Raw genomic sequence first — 20,484 nt, 5'->3', positions numbered from 1 at the left:
TAGCATTTTCATAAAGGTTTAACCTCTGTGTGATTTCCTGACAAACAATAATAAAGAATCTATCCATAAAATCCTGTAAAATATATATTGTCCTCTTATGTTTGTCTCCTATGTGAACTCTGACTCTAATCGAGGTCTTCTGGCTGGGTAAAGGCTTTTGCATGGTTACCCTATTTCTTTGGTTTTTTGTTTGTTTGTATGTTTGTGTTTTCATATTTCTATGAACAATGAACTCACTGATAATCTATGACAATCCTTGTTAATGAAGTCTATCATCCCACTGAAGGTTTTTTTCATCTCTGCATTCACAGAATTTGTCTCAGTATCCACTTTTCAGACATGTATTTTTGGAGGCATACAGTTTTGCTGAGAATTATAATGAAGCTGGAAAGGCATCTTCACATTGCATGTATCAGAGTGTTTCCAACGTATTTTCACCGACAGAAGATGTTAAGTCAGGATCACGCAACGCACTACCACAGTCAGTATATTCACAAGGTTTATATCCTGGGCAAATTCCTTAATTTCCTCCAGACATACATCAGACAACAGGCAGTACCGTGTTTGCACTCTCATCTGCTAGAAACACTGATGTTAATGAAGTCTTGGTTGCCACAGAAGGCATTTCCACAAAGACTGCATTAATAGGGGTTTTATTCTGCGTAAGTTCACTTTTAAGTAATGAGCTGTGACTCTCCATTAAAGGAATTTCCAAGTTGACCGAATCTACTCATTTCTCTTGTGTGCATTTTCTTATGTTTAAGAAGGTTTGACACTTGGGAGAAAGCTTTCTCACAAATGCTGCATCCATAGGGTTTCTCTCCTGTATGAGTTCTTTGATGGACATTGAGCCCTGACCTTCTGGTAAAGGCTTTTCCACATTCCTTGCACTCGTAAGGTTTTTCTCCTGTGTGACTTCGCTGATGAATAATGAGAGTGTGCTTTGTGGTGAAACCATTTCCACATTCATCACATACATACGATTTCTCTTCTGTATGAATTCGTTGATGTATAGTGAGCTTGCGCTTCACAGTGAAGCCTTTTCCACACTCACTACATACGTAAGATTTTTCCCCTGCATGAGATCGCTGATGAACGATGAGATTACCCTTCACAGCAAAGCATTTTCCACATTCATCACATAAATAGGGTTTCTCTCCAGTGTGAGTTCGCTCATGTACAACAAGATAGCGTTTCATGGTGAAACCCTTCCCGCACTCACTGCATATATAGGGTTTCTCCCCTGTATGAGTTCGTTGATGCACAATGAGATTACTCTTCACAGTGAAGCCTTTCCCACACTCACTGCACACATAAGGTTTCTCTCCACTATGAGTTCGCTGATGTGCAATTAGATAGCGCCTCACACTGAAGCCTTTCCCACAGTCACTGCATACATAGGATTTCTCTCCTGAATGGGTTTGCTGATGTCTGGTGAGACTATCCTTCACAGGAGAGTCCTTTCTGTATCCACTGGTTATATAGAGTTTGTCTTGTGATTGAGTTTTCTGGTATTTAGTGAGCATGACATTTCTGAAGGATTTCCCCCATGGATCACACCCATGGGTTTTCTCTCCTGTATGAATGCCCTCATGATAAATGAGCCAAGGTTTTCTGATGCAGGCTTTCTCACCTTCCATGCTTGCTTGGGGCTTCTCTATTTTATGAGTCTTCTGATGCTTAATGACCCGGAGTTCAGTGCTGATGTGTTTTTCACCTTCAGGGATTTCAATTTCAGTGTACAATTTTTCATGCTTACCACGTAGAAAGGATTTCTCATCTGCATTAAACTCAACAGGATTCTTTACTTCATATCTTCTCTTCTGGTTAATTAAACTTAACCTTGATTTACAAGCTTTCCTATGTAACTCCAACATATGATTTTGCATTATGGCCATATTTGTTTTGCTCAGATGAATAGTATTTCTAAGTGCATTCCTTTCACTGCATTGTTGAATGCTCCTCAGAAACCTCTGGTTGTGAGAATGCTCTTGCAGGCGACTGCCAACTTTCCTGATTTCTAGAAAAAAGAGAAAAACAAATTCTTTCATGAGAATGTCTTAAAATAAAAGTGCTTAAAAGATGATGTGGTGGGAGCTGGCTCTTTACTGTCAACCCCACCATTTCATGAAGATGTAAGGTGAAAGACAATCAGATCCAAGAAGAGATAATGAGTATATTTATAGCAAAACACCCACAAGAAAAACAGTTCTCATCTGGGGAGATACACATGTAGAGGAGATATTTGGCTATCTTCACAGCTGTGTGACTCCTTCTCTTAATGACTAGAATATGATTTGTATGGCCACAGCCACTTCCTTGTTGATTCTCACTCACTCACCTGCACAGCTTATATTATAGATGTCATCCTCTATTATCTGTGGTTCTTCTCCATGTTCCAACTTGGACAGTGCATCTGGTTTGGCAGTGTGATACCCTGTTCATGAGAAATGATAGAAGACCTAGATACAGTGACTTGGGGTACAGTATGTCAAGATGGGAAAATATTACATTTTAGAGACAAAACAATTTCTTATATGCAAAGTAAAAGTTGTCTTTCAAGATAGAGGAGATTACACCTCTTAGTTTTGGGCCAGAAACAGGACTGAAAACACGACTCTTTAGATGACTACAGTGGCTGTAAAGCTTTCATCAAGTGATAAAGCAAATAAAGTCCACTGACTGGGCACCTCTAAGTGACACAGGGAGGTATCCTTACCCAGTGAAAGCAGATTGTGATAGTTCTCCAACATCACGTCCTGATACAGGTCTTTCTGAGCAGCGTCCAGGAGCTGCCACTCCTCCCAATTGAACTCCACAGACACATCCTCCAATGTCAGCAATTCCTATAAAAACACAGTCCTGTTTAATATGATACCAACTCTTTTTATTAATATGGAGTACGTGTGAGGAAAGTCATTCTAATTTTTACCACATAGCCTGCATCTATATATCTTTCTCAAATATATTTTGGTAGGATCAAAATTCTATCTTTCTATCTATATTGTTTAGTATCTATTTTCAGATACTAAAAATACTCATATACAAATAACATCAGGACAAATAATTACCATGAAACTCTGCATCCAGGAATTACAAGACAAGTGTTTTTAATAAGTATAAAAAATAACAGAAATTATACAATGTATGTCTAAAACAAAAAAGATCACTAAAGCTGATTAGGAAGATTTGAGGGAAAAAACCCTTATAACAAGCAAACATACACACATACATATATTAATGGACAGATGAACAGTATAATATACTGTAGTGAACTGAAATATATAACTGAAGAAGTAACAGGAAATGTAGCTGAGAGAGGAGAAAAACATAAGGAAGAAGTTAATAAATATGAATATAGCATCAAAAGATTTAACATATGCCCACTTATAGTTTCTGAAATAGAAAATCGTAATGGACAAGCAATATTCAAAGATCTAACTGAAAATTTTCAGTACTGATTAAATACTCCTAACTTCAGATTTAGAAATCCCAACAAATTCCAAGAAGGATATCTATAACTAGACACATCAGACTGAAACTACAATATACCAAAGGAAAAGGGAAACTCTAAAAGTATCCAGCCCTGACTGGTGTGGCTCAGTGGATTGAGTGCTGGCTTGAAAACCAAACAGTCAATGGTTCGATTCCCAGTCAGGGCACATGCCTGGGTTGAGGGCCAGAGCACCAGCTGGGGGTGTGCAAGAGGCAACCTGTTAATATATCTCTCGTACATCGACATTTCTTTCTCTTTCTCCCTCCCTTCCCATCTCTCTAAAAATAAATAAATAAAATCTTTTAAGAAATTAAGTCTCCAGAGACAAAAGGCAGATTGCCTAAACAGAAACAATAGAACACAGAAAAGAATGGAATATTATCTTTAAAGTTCTGATTTTTTATGCCAAAAAGACCAGACATGAAGGCCATTTGGTATTGATGCTCCTGACTCTCTTCATGAAGTGCCAAACAGCCTTCTCTCTTTCCAGCCACCACGTGTGACAGTCCTTGAGTATTGCCAACCAAGGAAGCTCACCTACACTTCGGCATCCAGAATTGTTACTGAGGCTTCATTACAGATGCGTGATTTATTGAATCATTGACCATGTGGCTGGACTCATCTCCAGGTCCTTCCCCGTCCTGGAGTTCAGACTGATATCAAATGGCTCACAGTTATAACCTTCAAATCACATGGCTAGCTTCTGGCATGGACACCCTCCATCTTGAGTCACCTCTTTAGCACAGACTATAAAGTGTGATGCCAGTGGCCCAGAATGAATTAACTCCTATTACATAGGTAATTCCAAGGAATTAGAGGTAACTTCCCAAAAATCAGAGACAAAAGTCAGGCAAATTCCTTGTTATACACTAGGGTATTCATGCCCCTGTATAGTACCTTACACGTGAGCATGGGCTGGCCTAATAAACTGTTTCTAAAGCAAAGAATACAACAAAAGTGACAGGAAGCCACTTTTACAATTAGACTATAAATACATCCATCTTGCTTCAACAATCCATTCTTTGGTGACTTTGATGAAACAAGGTGGCATGTTGGTTTACATAAGCAGACAGGGAGAAATTGAGGATCTCATTTGACTAGCGCTTCTGAAAGTGAATTCTGTCAACAACCACATAAATAAAATACAAGTGCATCCTTCACCGCTTGAGTCTTCAGATCAAATTGAAACTTCAGTCTTCAATTCTGGCTTACGGCCTCCTAAGAGACTAAAAAAGTACACAGCAGTGATATGATAAAAAAAAAAAAAAAAGTTGATCTTTGTCCCTGGTTCTTGGAACACATCAGGTAGGTTCTAAATGCTTAGAATCCCCAGCGTGATAAGCAGTTTTTGTATGGTAATGAGATGACTCACAGGGACAAGTGTTGGTTAATTTCTGGAACAGGACTGGTTACCAGAGAAACAAAACATTGATTAAAAGGTTGGAACATTCAGCCCCACCCACAAAACCAACACAGAGGATAGAGGAGCTGAATACTGAATTCAAACCTAATGTCCAATGATTTTATCAACCATACCCAAAAAATGAGACCTCCATAAAACCTCCAAAACTATAGGTTTGGTAACCTGGCTCTCTGCGTCTCTTTCATTTCACTGTTTCTGACTTGTAACCTTTATAATAAGCCTACTGTAAACATAACTAAAATGCTTTCCTGAATTCTGTGAGTTGTTCTAGCAAATTACCAAACCTGAGGAAAGGCTTGTGGAAGCCCCTGATTTATAACAGGTCAGTTGGAAGTACAGGAGGCCCAAGAATTGTAAATGACATCTGAAATTGGGGGCATTTTTGCAAGTCTGAACCCTTAAATTTGTGTAATCTGATGAACTACTTCATGTCAGAGAGCTGGAGAAGTAATATTAGAAAAGACCCCACTTATATGGAGTCAGGAAGAACCAAAACTTTCTCATTTGGTGTCCAAAGTATTTTGGGCAAAAACAACACAAATCAGCTAAGCCATGCCAGCGTTAAGTGACCCACAGAAAGTGTGAGATAAAAAACATGTTTGAAGTTGCTAAGTTTTAGAGTAATTTGTTAGACACCTCTCTGGAAAAAACTTCTGTTTTCCTTTACACACACTCACACAGAACACTTCTGTGACCAGATGTGTGAGTTTTCCACACCTAAAAATTCTGGCACAAACTGCCTGGAGTTATTGCAGATGCCACAGGCTCGGTTCCACGAGAATGCCCACACTTCAGACACCAATCATTAAGTGGTGGGCCTCCAGGTAACCCACTGTCTGAGTTGACTACAAATTGGAGGTTCCCATTACCTTTTCCATGGGTTCAATCATTTACTAGCACAGCTCACAGAACTCAGAGATATTAAATGCAAAATGACAGCTAATGTGACCCACAGAATCAACCATACCACACATTATGTTTCAATATGTATGACCTGTAGGAACAATATTTTCTTGATCTCACTTTGCCCTGATTTTGAATTTAGAGTGTAAGTTAATTTCTCCAAGAACCCAAATATCACAATTTATACTTTTTTTAGTTGAACTGACTTGTTTTCAGGACACCAAAAACCTGTACAAAAACAAAGGAAAGGTAAAACAAAGCAAAAATTACCTGGGCTTCCCTCATTTTCTTCTGTGCTCAGGGAATACTGAGTAACATGAATTCTCTGACTTTTGTCTCTTCTGTATCTGCCATGAAGTTCTTAGAGGCAGAAATCTAGGTGTCCAGTTGAAGTTGTCCCCAGAAATGATAATATCCAAGTTGAAGAACCTCCCCTTTCTTCCCTCATTCCTTCACTTGGTGTTTCTTGCTCCTGGGGAGCCAGGACCTGTGGGCTGAGGAGCAAATTGACTTTGAGTGGACATTCCCTCTAGGCCTCGATGTTGTCACTCTTACTATATACTTACCCCAAATAAAGGACCCCAATATTTCCAACAGTTTTTATAAATTTAGTGCCCCAGAGGCTTTCACCCTCTAGGGTAATGTCCATAGTTAGACACATGTCAGTTTGGCAGTTTCTTACAAAGCTAAACATACTCTTATATGATCCAACAACCACATCCCTTGGTATTTACCAAAATGAGTAGAAAACCCATGTCCACACATAAATCTGATCATAGACTTTTTTTGTTATGTTGATCATAGATTTTTATAGCAGCTTCAAACAAAGAAATATTATTCAGCACTCAAAAGAAATGAGTTATCAAGCAACGAAAATACAAGGAGAAGCTTTAAATGCATATTATTAAGTGTAAGAAGCCAATATCAAAAGGCTATAGACTATATGATTATATGATTCCAACTATATGACATTCTAGAAAATGCAAAACTAAGGAGATAGTAAAAAATTATCAGTGGTTGGCAAGAGTTGTAGGGAGGGGAAAGCTGAATGGGCAGAACCCAGAAAATTTTTAGAGCAGTAAAACTATTCTGTGCGATACTGAGGAGTGGATACATGTCATCATACACTTGTCGAAACCCATGGATTGTACAACACCAAGAGCTAATATCCCTAATGCAAATTAATATACTTTGGGTGATAATCTGCCAACATGTTAACTGACTGTAACAAATGCACCATTCTGGTGCAGGATGTTGACAGTGGGGATAGTTGTGCATGTGGAGAAAAAGGGATCTTAACGTATTTCACACTCAATGTTGCTGTGAAATTAAATTGTTCTAAAATCTAGTCCTATCTATAGCTACACACACATACAATTCTTGCAGGAAACAGACATAGGAGACATTTCTCAGGACCTCGGGTTAGGTGGAGCACTCTTAAACCTATCACCAAACCAGTAAAGAATAAAAGAAGAAACCTGATAAATTGGACTTATATTACACTTTGTACATCAAAAGACATTATAAGGCAAAACAAAAGGTGAGCTACAGATGAAAATATTTGCAAATCATAATCTGATAAAGGACTTTTATACAAAATATATAAATACTCCAAAAATAATTTAAGAAAACAACCCATTTGCAAACTGAAAAAAGACTTGAATAAACATTATACTAAAGAAGACAAATGAATGTCTATAAGTACACAAAAAGATGACTGACATTATTTGTTATTAGGAAAATTAAGGTGATAATGAATTTCTACTACATACCAACTGGAATTACCATATCAACGAAACTAACAATTGAAAATGTTGATAAGCATGGGGAGAAACTGGAACTCTGATACAATGACAGTGAAAATATAAACTAGTACAGGCTCTTGGAAACTTTGCAAAACATTACACATACACTTAACTTATGAACTAGCCATGCCACTCAAAGATATTTAACAAACAGAAAGGAAAACATATCCAGTTTGTACTGGAATGTACAAAGCAACATTATTCATAAGAGTCTGAAGCTGAAAACAATTCCAATAACTGCAATTTGAAAAACAAAACACACTGTATATATACAGTGGATCATTTGGGAATAAAATTGAAGAGGAGAGTATATTCCCCAACCCATTTTATGAGCCCATTTACTTTTATTTTATTTTTCAATTACAGTTGACATTAAATATTATTTTATATTAGTTTCATGTGTATAGCAAAGTGGTTAGACAATTATAAAATTTACAAAGTGATCCGTCAGAGGGTGAGAAACATGGATGTGAGAGAGAAAACTGCAACCCCAGCATGTGCCCTGACCTGGGATTGAAACTGTGACCCTTCAGTCTACGGGACGATGCTCCAACCGAATGAGCCACAATGGTCAAGGTGAATTCAAGTATTCCCCCCTCAACCATACAGAGATATTACAAGACCATTTAGTTTTTAAAAATATAATACTATCTGTAATACCATAAAAAATGAAACATGAAATATAAAAAAGTAAAATACCACAAGAAAACTGTATCACTGAGAAATTTTAAAAGATTTTAGTAAATAAAGAACTATACCATGCTCCTATCAGAACCTGTTTTTTCTGTAGAAATTGAAAGCATCATTCTTAAATTCAGAAATGTAACAGGTCTAGAGTAGCCAAAACAACTGTGAAAAATAACAAGGTCAGTAGGTTGATACTACCTTATTATGAGAATTTTTATTGAGCTACAGTAATCAAGACAGGAGGTGTTTTATGTCAAATTAGACAAATAAAATGAGAAGAATAGAGTCCAAAATAAGATCCTCACATACTTTGTCAACTGAAATTATACAAATGTCAAAGGCAATACAGTGGATAGAAAAAAAAAGCCCTTTCATCAAATGTTGCTGGAACAAGTATAAACACATATGCAAGAAAACCCGAAGATGTAGAAAAAAGGTACCTGAAACTAATAAAATATCAAATATCAACTGTAACTGAAAAATGTAAAGAAAGAAAAAAAGGACCTGGACCCATACATTGTACCATATATGTAACTCAAAGTAAAAAATAAACCTAAATGAAAAACCTAAAAGAATCTCTAAAACTTCTAGAAGAAAAAAATAGGAGAAATCTTCTGATCTTGTAGTTAGGCAAAGACTTCTTAGATATGACACCAAAAGAATAACTCATAAAAAATGTTCACACATTGGACTTCATAAAAACTAAAACCATCTGTCCTCAAAACACATTGTTAAGAGAACACTGAAAGACAAGTTAAAAGACTAAGAGAAAATCTTTGCAAAGCACATGACTAATAAAGGAAGGACTTATACCCAAAACATATACAAAAATTCTCAACAGTCAACAAAAATATACAACAGAAAATTGCAAAAGACTTAAACCACACCAAACAGTATATGAATAGCAAATAATGAAGACAAAAAGATGCTCAACATCATGTAGCTTTCACTAGGTAAATGTAAACTAAAAGCACAAGATACTGCTCCACACCTACTACAATGCCTAAAAATGAAAAGAATAAAAATACTAAGTATTGGCAAGGACATGGACACATGGAACAACTGTAGGCTTCCCCTGGGAATATAAAATACAACCAGCTCAAGAAACGGTTTAACAGTTTCTTAAAAAGTTAATCCCTGGCTAGTGTGGCTCAGTGGATTGAGCGCTGGCTTGTGAACCAAAAGGTCGCAGGTTTGAGTCCCAGTCAGGGCACGTGCCTGGGTTGCAGGCCAGGTCCCTGGCTGGGGGCATGTGAGAGGCAACCAACTGACATTTCTCTTGCACAGTGATGTTTCTCTCCTTTTCTTTCTCTTTCCTTTTCCCCTCTCTTTGAAAATAAATAAATAAAATCTTTAAAAAAATGTTAAACATACACCTACAATGTGAATTAGTAATTCAACTCCTAGGAATTATCCAAGATAAGGAAAAATACATGTAAATATAGGCTTCAACATGAGTGCTCACAGCTTTATTTGTAACGGTGAAAAACTGGAAACAACACAACTGCCCATTAATGGCTGAATTAATAAATGCTACAGAATGAATTAATATTCATACAATGAAATACAAAGGAACAAAAGGAAACAATTGATACAAGGATGAATCTCAAAATATTAATGCCAAGTGAAACAAATCAGAATAAAAATTAATACATTTTTTATTCCATTAAATAAAATTAAAAAAAATAAAAACTAATCTATAGCAATAAAAAATTGATACATGGTTGCTTGGGGATGGATTAAAATATGACAGGGATGCTAAGCTGGTGAAGGAGAAAGGCACATAAGTCCAGGAAAGGCAGAGTCCCAATCAACATGAATCGAAAGAGGTCCACACCAAGATATACAATTAAAATGGCAAAGGTTAAAGACAAAAAGGGAATCTTAAAAACAGCAAGAAAGAAAGAGTTACCAACAAGGGAGCTTCCATGACACCATCAGCTGATTTCTCAACAGAAACACTTCAGGCCAGAAGGGAATGGCATGAAATATTCAAAGTGATGAACAGCAAGGACCTACAACCAAGACTACTCTATCCAGTAGGCTTATCATTGAAAACTCAAGGCAAAATAAAGAGCTTCCTAGAATAAAGAAAAAGAAAGAAAAGCTAAAGTAGTTCATTGTCACCAAACTGGTATTGCAAGAAAGTTAACGGGCCTTCTTTAAGAAGATAGAAAAAAGAGCCCAGCCTGCCTGACCCTGGCTGGTGTGGCTCAGTGGACTGAGTGCTGGCCTGCGAACCAAAGGGTTGCCCGTTCGATTCCCGGTCAGGGCACATGCCTGGGTGCAGGCCACGTACCCGGTTGGGGGCATGTGAGAGGCAACCACACATTGATGTTTCTCTGTCTTTCTCTCTCCCTCCCACTCTCTCTTAAAAACAAAGTAAAATCGTTTTTAAAAAAAGAAAGTAAAAAAGAAATATATACATAGAGGAACATAAGCATAAAAAATAAAATGGCAATAAATAAGTACCAATCAATAATAACTTTAAATATAAACAGATTAAATACTCCAATCAAAACACATATGGTAGCTGAATGGAGAAGAAAACATGACCCACATAAATGCTGTCTATAAGAGACCCACCTCAAAATAAGAGATAGACACAGGCTGCAAGTGAAGAAGTGGAAAAAATATTCCATGAAAATGGAAACAAAAAATAAAAAGATGGGAAAGCAATATGTATATCAGACAAAACAGACTTCCAAATGAAGTCCATAACAAGAGACAAAGAAGGACACTACACAATAAAAAGGGGTTGATCCAACAAGAAGATCTAACTCTTGTAAATATGAATGCACCCAACATAGAAGCACCTAACTATTTAAAGAAAATCTAGGTGGGCATCAAGGTAGAGAAAAACAGCACTACATTTCACAGTAGGGTACTTTAACACCCCACTGACATCAGTGGATAGATCTTCCAGACAAAAAGTCAACAGGGCAATGTGACCTTAAATGACACACAGGACTGATGGATTTTTTCTTTTGGACTGGATGGATTTAATTGATACTTACAGAATATTTCACACCAAAACAGCAGAATATACATTCTTTTCAAATGCACATAGAACATTCTCTAAGATAGACCACATGTTAGAACACAAAATAACTTGAACAACAATTAAAAAAATAAAATAAAACAAAAGGTAACTTTCCCTCTGGAGAGATGGAAAAAAAAAAGAACACAAAGTAAGTCTTAATAAATTCAAGAAGACTGAAATTATACCAAGCATCAGCTCTGACCACAATGGTATGAAACTAGAAATCAAATACAATTTAAGAAAAACTGAAAAACACTTAAAGCACATGGAAGCTAAATAACATGTCATTAAACAATAAATGGGTTAACAATGAAATAAAGGGGAAAAAAAGTTACCTCAAGTCAAACGATGAACCCACAACAACCCAAAGTCTATGGGACACAACAAAAGCAGTCCTGAGAGGGAAATTTGCAACATTACAGGCCTACCTAGAGGAGTAAGTAAAATCTCAAACACTCTAACCCTATGTGTAAAAGAACTAGAAAAAGAACAACAAACAAACCCCAAAGTAAGTAGAAGGTAGGAAATAAGAAAGATAAGAGTGAAAATTAATGGCATAGAGACAAAAAAAACAAAAACAAAAACAAAAAGCCCCCAAAAGATCATGAAACCAAGAGCTGATTCTTTGAAAAGATAAACAAGATTGACACACCTTTAACCAGACACATCAAGAAAAAGAAAGGACCCAAATAAACAAAATCAGAAATGAGAGAGGAGAAATAACAACTGACACCACAGAAATACAAAGGCTTGTAAGAAAATATTATGAACAACTATATGCCAACAAATTGGACAACCTGGATGAACTGGCTAAATCCTAGAAACATACAATCCTCCAAAACTGAATCAGGAACAATCAGAAAATCTGAATAGAGCAATTACAATTAATGAAATCAAAGTAGTAATAAAAAACCTCCCAGGAATCAGAAGTCCTGGAGCGGATGGCTTCGTAGGTGAATTTTACCAACCATTCAAAGAAGAATGTTATTATCCTCTCCTTTGCACACTATTCAAAGTAATGCAAGAGGAGGGAAGACTTCCAAGCTCATTTTCTGAGGCCAGCATTATCCTAATTTCAAACAGATAAAAATACTGCAAAGAAAGAAAATTATAGGCCAATATCGCTGATGGACATAGATGCTAAAATCCTCAACAAAATATCAGCAAACCAGATCTAGCAACATATTAAAAAGATCATTAACCATGATCAAGTGGGATTTACTGGGATGCAAGGATGGTACAATATTCCCCAATCAGAAAGTGATGTATCACATAAACAAAATGAATAAAAATCACATGATCATATCAACAGTTGCAGAAAAGGCATTTGATGAAAATCCAGTACCCATTTATGACTAAAACTCTCAGCAAAGAGGGAATAAAGGGGTCATACCTCAGCATAATAAAGGCCATATAAGACAAACCCACCGCCAACATCATACTCAATGAGCAAAAACTAAGAGTTCCCCATAAGATCAGGAACAAGACAGGGATGTCCACTTTCACCACTCTAATTCAACACAGTACTGGAAGTTCTAGCCACAGCAATCAGGCAAGAAGAGGAAATAAAAGGCATTCAAATTGGAAAGGAAGTAAAACTGTCATTATTTGCAGATGATATGATACTATATATTAAAAACCCCTAAAGACACCACCAAAAAGTTATTAAAACTGATTAGTAAATTTGGTACAGCAGCAGGATACAAAATTAATATTCAGAAATTGGTGGCATTTTTACACACCAATAATGAACTATCATAAAGAGAAATTGAGAAAACAATCCCATTTACTATGGCAACAAAAAAATAAGGTACCTAGGTATAAACTTAATCAAGGGGGTAAAAGACCTATATTCAGAAAATTATAAGACACTGAAGAAAGAAACTGAGGAAGATACAAATAAGTGGCAGCATATACCGTGTTCCTGGATGGAAGAATTAACATCATTAAAATGTCCATATTACCCAAAGCAATCTACAGATTCAACACAATTCCTATTAAAATACCAATGACATATCTCACAGATCTAGAAAAATATTTCAAACATTTATATGGAATCATAAAAGACCTGAATAGCCTTAGCAATCTTTAGAAAGAAGAAAAAAGGTGGAGGTATCATACTACATAACAAAACCATTGTAATAAAAAAAAATCATGGTACGGGCATAAGAATAGGCATACAGATCAATGAAACAAAATAAAGAGTTCAGAAATAAACCCATGCCTATTTGGTCAGCTAATATTTGACAAAGGAAGCACGATCATACAATGGGGTAAAGGCACTCTATTCAATAGATGGTGTTGGGAAAATCAAACAGATGCATTTAAAAAAAACCCAAAAACCCCCAAAAGTAGACCACCAACTTACACCTACACAATAATAAACTCAAAATGGATCACAGGCTTAAATGTAAGTTGCAAAACTATAAAAATCCTAGAAGAAAACATAGGCAGTAAAATCTCAGACATTTTTTGTAGCAATCTTTTTGCCAATATAACTCCTTGGGCAAGGGAGACAAAGGAAAAAACAAAAAACAAAAAACAAATGGGATTACATGAAACTAAAAAGCTTTTTGCACAGCAAAAGAAACCATCAATGAAATGAAAAGGCAACCCACTGAATGGGAGAACATAAGAGTATTCACCACTGATACATCTGATGAGGAGTTAATTTCCAAAATATATAAACACTTGAACATCAAAACAACCCAATTAAAAAATTGGCAAAGGACCTGAATAGATACTTCTCCAAAGAGGACATACAAATGGCCAATAGACATATGAAAAAATGCTCAACATCACTAATCATCAGAGAAATGCAAATTAAAACGTCAATGAGGTATCACCTGACACCTGCCAGAATGACTACTATCAATAAATCAACAAACAACAAATGCAGGCGAGGATGTGGAGGAAAGGGGACCCTAGTGCACTGTTAGTGAGAATACAGACTGGTATGGCCATTGTGGAAAACAGTGTGGAGTTTCCTCAAAAAATTAAAAATGGAACTGCCTTTTGACCCAGTGATCTCACTGCTGAGTATATATCCTAAGAATCCCAAAACACCAATCAGAAAAAATATATGCACCCCTACATTCATAGCACCATTATTTACAATGGCTAAAATCTGGAAACAGCCCAAGTTCCCATCAGTGGATGAGTGGATAAAAAAGCTGTGATACATTTACACAGTGGAATACTATGTGGCTGTAAAAAGAATGAACTCTTACCCTTTGTGACAGCATGGATGTCCTGGAGATTATTATACTAAGCAAAATAAGCCAGTCAGAGAAAGATAAATACCATATGATCTTACTAATATGTGGAATATAGTGAACAAAATCAACTAACAAACAAAAGAGAACTGAGGCATTGTGGATATGTGGAACAGACTGACAAATGCCAGGAAATAGCGGGGACTGGATAAAAGGAGATGAAGGGGTTAGCTAAAGAACATACACATATAGGCCATGGACACAGACAATGTGCTGGAGGCCAGAGGAAGGGAGGGCCGGGGCTGGGTGGAGGTGGCAAAGGGAGGAAAAATGGGGCACATCTGTTATAGTGTCAACAGTGAAAAATGAAAAAATAAAGACGACTTGTCCATTTGGATGCATTTCTTCCACCTGCCATGGAACACCCAACAGACCTCTAGTACTGCCCGTCCTTCACTGACAATCTCAGCGATAATACCATGGAGTTGGGGCAGGGTTTTGTGAATTTTTTCAACCTCTTGGAAAGCAATTTAGTAATCATTACCAAGAGTCATAAAAAATGTTCATATCCTTTGACCCAGATTTCCAGAAATAAAAACAAGATTTCCAGAAAATTATCCCAATAAAATTGATTCAAAAGAAAAGCAAAATTCATACACATCAAATTCTTCATTGACATTTTCTCTAGAACAACTAAAAATAGAGAAATGGCTTAGATGTTCAATAGTATGAAAATGGCTAGCTAAATTATGACACACACAAATACTTGCTGGAGTATTATATGTTTCCTAAAATGACAATCATCACTATATGACAGCATGGAAATTTTTTAAAAATAAAATGCTAAGTGATAAAAAAAAATGGGCAAAGGATGTGAATAAACACTTCTCCAAAGACGATATACCTATGGTCAATATGAAAAGATGCTCAACGTCATTAATCATCAGAGAGATACAAATTAAAACCACAATGAGGTATCACCTCATGCCTGTCAGAATGGCTACATCAATAAATCAACAAACAAGTGTTGGCGAGGATGTGAAGAAAAGGGGATCCCAGTACCCTGCTGGTGGGAATACAGACTAGTACAACCACTGTGGGCAACAGTATGGAGTTTCCTCAAAAAGTTAAAAATGGCGCTGGCCGGGTGGCTCAGTTGATTGGAGCGTCATCCTATACATCAAAAGGTTGCAGCTTCAATCCCTGGTCAGGGCACATACCCGGTTTGTGGGTTTGATCCCCGATGCTTCTCTCTCACACCGATGTTTCTCTTTCTCTCTCTTCCCCTTCTTCCCTCTCTAAGATCAATAAACATATCCTTGGGTGAGGATTTTTAAAAAAATTGAAAATGGAAATACCTTTAGACCCAGTGATTCTACTTCTGGGAACATATCTAGAGGAACCTGAAATGCTAATTTGAAAGAACATATGCACCTATCCATTCGCTGCAGCATTACTTACAATAGCCAAGATCTGGAAACAGTTCAAGTGCCATCAGTAGATGAGTGGATAAAAAAGCTGCTGTGGTAGCTTTACACAATGGAATACTACTTGGCCATAAAAAAGAAGGAACTCTTACTTTTTGTGACAGTATGGATGGACCTGGAGTGTATTATGTGAAGTAAAATAAGCCAGTCAGAGAAAGATAAATACCATATGATTTAACTTATATGTGAAATCTAATGAACAAAATAATCTAACAAACAAAATTGAACAGAAGCATAGATACGCAGAACAGACAGACAGCTGTCAGAGAGGAGAGGTGGTTGGGGGCTGGGTGAAAAAGGTGAAGATTAAGCAAAACAAAAAAATACATATATTTATATAATATACAGCCACAGACAATAGAATGATGATAGGGAAAGGGGGTAAAGGAAGGTGGAAGAGGGCAAAAGGAGAATAAATGGGGACAAGAGACTCAACTTTGGGCAAGTAAGTGCACAATGCAGTATGCAGATGGTATTTTTTTGAATTGTACCCTCGAAACCTATATGGTTTTATTAACCAATGTTGCCCCAATAAACTCAATTAAAAATTAAAAAATAAAATAAAATGAGAGAGATGGATTAAATGGGGACATTAAGAAACTTCTAGATGTGATGGGTATGTTGATATCATCATTGTAGTGTCAGTCTCATGAATGTATATGTCAAAGTTAGCAATATGTACAACTTAAGAATGTGTAGTTTGTTGTATGTCAATTTTGCTTAAATAAATCACTTTAAAAAAGAGAAGCTTAGTAATAATCATAATATAAATAAACCTCAAAATTAAGCTAAATGAAACAAACCAACCACAGCCCTGGCCAATGTAGCTCAGATGGTTGGAGGATTGTCCTATAACCAAAAGGCTGTGGGTTTGATTCCCCGTCAGGGCACATACCTAGGTTAGAGGGGTGAACCATCCCTGGTCCAGGTATGTACAGGAGGCAACCAATTGAGGCTTCTCTGTTGCATCGATGTTTCTCTCTGTCCCTTCTTCTTTCCCTTCCTCTCTAAAAAGCAATGAAATAAATGTCCTCAAGTGAGGATTTAAAAAATTAATAATAAAAATAAAAAAATTAAATAAGCAACCACAAACAACTACATATTTTATGATTCTGTTTATATGAAATGTCCAGAAACTGCACATTAAAAGTGGCAGGAAGGTGATAAGAGGTTTTGCATAGCTAGTGGTAGGAGTGGCGGCTGAGTGGATAGAAGGAAGGCCAAGATAACTATTCAGAGTGATGAAAATGATTTAAAATGGGATTGTGCTGACAGTAGCACAACTCAAAAAATTCCATTAAAATCACTGATGTACACTTATATATGGTGAATTTTATGGTATGCAAATTAAACCTCAACGAAACTAACGACAACAAAAAGACTCCCTTTTTCACAGCACAAGAAAAAGAAGACATGAGAAAACACCAATTGTAACTGCAAAAAAGTGTCAAGGGGAAAAAAGTTTACCACGGAATAATTATAGTCAGAAACCGCAGGTAGGAAAAAAAAGACACAGGAAATTTCTAAGTGGAGTGGGAGAATCTGTGTGATCAGAAAGTCAAAATGGGTTACTGAAATTGTAATTAAATACTTTGAAATATTTTATGTCACTATTACATGAAGGAATGCATTTGATTCCAGACACCATGCCACTGGTTCACCAACCTGCGCTGATACTACTGTGATGATTAAAATATATAATATAAATGTAATCTCGTATGCAAGCATGTTGATGAGAAATTAAGTGATATAATCGATTGTCCTAATGTTTACATAGATGATGCCAAATACAAATAAAATGTAACATTAAAAAAAAAAAGTTCTCACCACAGGAACAGAATACAGGGTAAAGGAGATACTCTTACTTGAGTCACAATGATCTTAAAAGAAAATATCCAAAAAAAAAAAAATACAGTAAACTTGGAGGCAATAACAAGAAGTATATCTTTAAGAGTAAACACATCACTAGATCATTCAGAACCACATAGAACTTTGAGCTGACAGTAAGAACAGCAGTGATGTGGTCACACAAGGAAGGGGCATGAGAACTAGACAAGTAGACCAAAGCCAAGCCTGTTAGAGTCAGAGCCAGATGCGAAGAAACCACAAGAAACTTACAAAAAAGTTCTTGCAAAGATTACTATCAATAGCTTGCTCATACCACAAGCATTTACTCATACCATAAAAGGAAGCAGACCAGAAAACATACCTTGCAAAGGTTAAAGTTAAACCCAACTTTTTCCCCCAACTCTCTTATTTTCCCATACCAGTAATTTTCCATAGACCTACAAACAGACATAAACTCAACTTCCAGGGATCGTTGGGGGGGTCTCTCTTCTCTTGTGAGGAGAAATCTTCTCTGACTGTGGAGTGGCTTTTCTTGCTTGTCCTCTCTGCTCAATGAAAGCTGCTTTTCCAAGCATGCTCTCCTCCCTTGGTTTATTCTCTTGCCCCTCTTCTTCCCCCACAGGCCGCATCTCTAAACTGTGAGGGTCCCCCAGAGACTTGCAACCAAGGAAGCAACAGGCACCAGCAGCTCCTCCCAGGCTAGCGCCCTGAACCTGTCTCCAAAACAGGAGACAGGTTTCTCTGACTTCTCAGTGAGTTAAAAGCAGCCCTGCTCGTGCATGCTCTCTTCTGTTGCTTCTCTCTTAAGCCCTTTCTTGTTTCACCGTTCCCAGCTTTAATAAACGTGCTCTCAAAACAAACAAACCAACCAAACCCTCCTGCTTTTCCACTTCCCTCCTAGGTTCGTATTTGAATTCTTTCTTGCGAGAAGCAACTGTTTCACAGTCCCCACTAGGGACTCTCCCCTTGGGCATCAGTGGGACACACAAAAGTTTTAGTAAGGTCCTCAGGAGGGCAGACTTAAACTTGAAGGAGAGAACAAAAATGTAACCTTCATGTCTGTTTCTGGCATTCAAGGTTTGAGCCGGAACCTAATGACCCCCCCAGATCCCAGACCTCTCAACAGTTGACAATCCCACCGGGCGTCTCAATGACTGAGTCCTACACTAAATGCCTTATTAAACTCCAAACATGCTCCAGAAACCAAAAGGGACACCCCGCAACCCAGACTTCTAAGTCACTAAGCACCGCGTTCACTGACAGACTTTTCTCCCAGCTCTCAACCGCTGAGTCCCACTAGCTGAGCGACCCACGTGGACCTCAAACCCTGACAGAGTTGGACCCACGGTGGATGGTTTCTTTAGACTCAGTCCTTCCCTGTCGGAGGCCTCGTCATCAACGCCCAGATTCTTCAGTGACAGAAACCAAAAAAAATCCCAAACGAGGTCCTCCCCACAGGCTCAGGTTTCAGGGGCCCCGCAAGCCCAGAATCCGAGCCCAGAGCCCGGCTCACCTGATCCTGAGCCTCTTCGAACACCACCCGCAGTGACAAAAGCTGAGTCCACGTCCGAAGCCACTTCCTATTCGGCTATGCTACTTCGTGGTCCCTAGGGACGCGGACCAGCTGGCACCAGAGACCCCCCGAGAAGACAGCCCAGCCGTGCAGGACTTCCGAGTTCCGACTGTGTGAAACACGCTCTATGACGTAACATAGCCACGCCCACCCCAGGTTCGGTGCTGCAGGGGCCATAACGGCTGTAGGACGAAATCGCTATTATTCCTGGCTTTGTCGATGCTTTCCCCACCTCGTCGCGAGGGACCGACAACAACGTCGTGTTATTTGCGTAGAATTTGAGAGGCGGGTGTTTATCCAAGTCCGTCTTGGCACGCTCAGCCAGCTGGAGAACAGGAAAAGATGGCGGAGCCCCTTTAGTGCTGTGGGGCGGAGACCCTGGGCGCGGCCATCTTAGACTATGGCAAGTTTCCGTACGGCAAATTTTGGCGGAGATTCGGAACGCTTGCAGAAGCCAGGAACCACTGAAGAGGTGGCGGTCACAGAGTTGGCAAAGGAGTGGTCATTTAAAGGCTTAGGTCTGCGGACTGGATTTAGAAGGAAGTAAGCTCTTGAAAGGTCGAAATCAAAAGGGCGGAGCTCCATAAAAATGATAATTCCTTGGTGGGAGTGGACACAGCTCCCTTTAGTGGGGAAGGGCATAAAGTGCAGGTGCAAATGTACGTGTTTCCTAACAAAAATAAATGGAGACCACGGTGGGGCATTTGAGAATATGAAATTAGATAACACAATTATTGTACTTTGCATAGTTCCCAACTAAAAAAAGGAGCACACTTTAAAATGTTATTTTAATATAGATGAGAGAGGTTTGATTGTAGAGGATTTAAGTATATATGGGTACTTCCTTGTTTGGTAAAAAGTTTTCTTACTATCAATCAAAGCCTATCAATTATAGGCTTTTGTAATTTTTTAAAAAGGAAAAATCTGAAAGTATAATGATAAATGAACATTTTGGTAAATTAGGGAACATCCCATTAGCATAACAGTATACAACTAAAAAGAAT

General features: G+C 37.8%; 1 protein-coding gene across 1 annotated transcript; it reads right to left on the bottom strand.

Annotated features, from left to right (window-relative positions):
- Positions 1–536: 536 nt before the first annotated feature.
- Positions 537–19,981, bottom strand: ZNF614 (zinc finger protein 614). The gene is made up of 7 exons (XM_053914984.2): positions 19,421–19,981; positions 16,955–17,066; positions 15,793–15,870; positions 6,093–6,316; positions 2,720–2,846; positions 2,342–2,437; positions 537–2,020 (listed from the first exon to the last, which is right to left on the bottom strand). Exons 4-7 carry the CDS (start codon positions 6,105–6,107, stop codon positions 675–677), a joined length of 1,584 nt encoding a protein of 527 aa, XP_053770959.1. The 5' UTR covers positions 6,108–6,316; positions 15,793–15,870; positions 16,955–17,066; positions 19,421–19,981; the 3' UTR covers positions 537–674.
- Positions 19,982–20,484: the final 503 nt, after the last annotated feature.

Source organism: Desmodus rotundus, chromosome 12 (genome assembly GCF_022682495.2).
Source record: "Desmodus rotundus isolate HL8 chromosome 12, HLdesRot8A.1, whole genome shotgun sequence".
Taxonomy (NCBI): Eukaryota; Metazoa; Chordata; class Mammalia; order Chiroptera; family Phyllostomidae; genus Desmodus; species Desmodus rotundus.
The sequence above is the reverse complement of the archived record's forward strand: the minus strand, read 5'-3'. Positions and strand labels throughout refer to the sequence as shown.

Excerpts from the sequence above, each read along its gene's own strand:
- ZNF614 (XM_053914984.2), bottom strand. Across the intron at positions 2,438-2,719 it reads TCACAATCTGCTTTCACTGG|GGTATCACACTGCCAAACCA; the intron begins GTAAGGATACCT and ends TCTCATGAACAG. Across the intron at positions 2,021-2,341 it reads CTATAATATAAGCTGTGCAG|AAATCAGGAAAGTTGGCAGT; the intron begins GTGAGTGAGTGA and ends TCTTTTTTCTAG.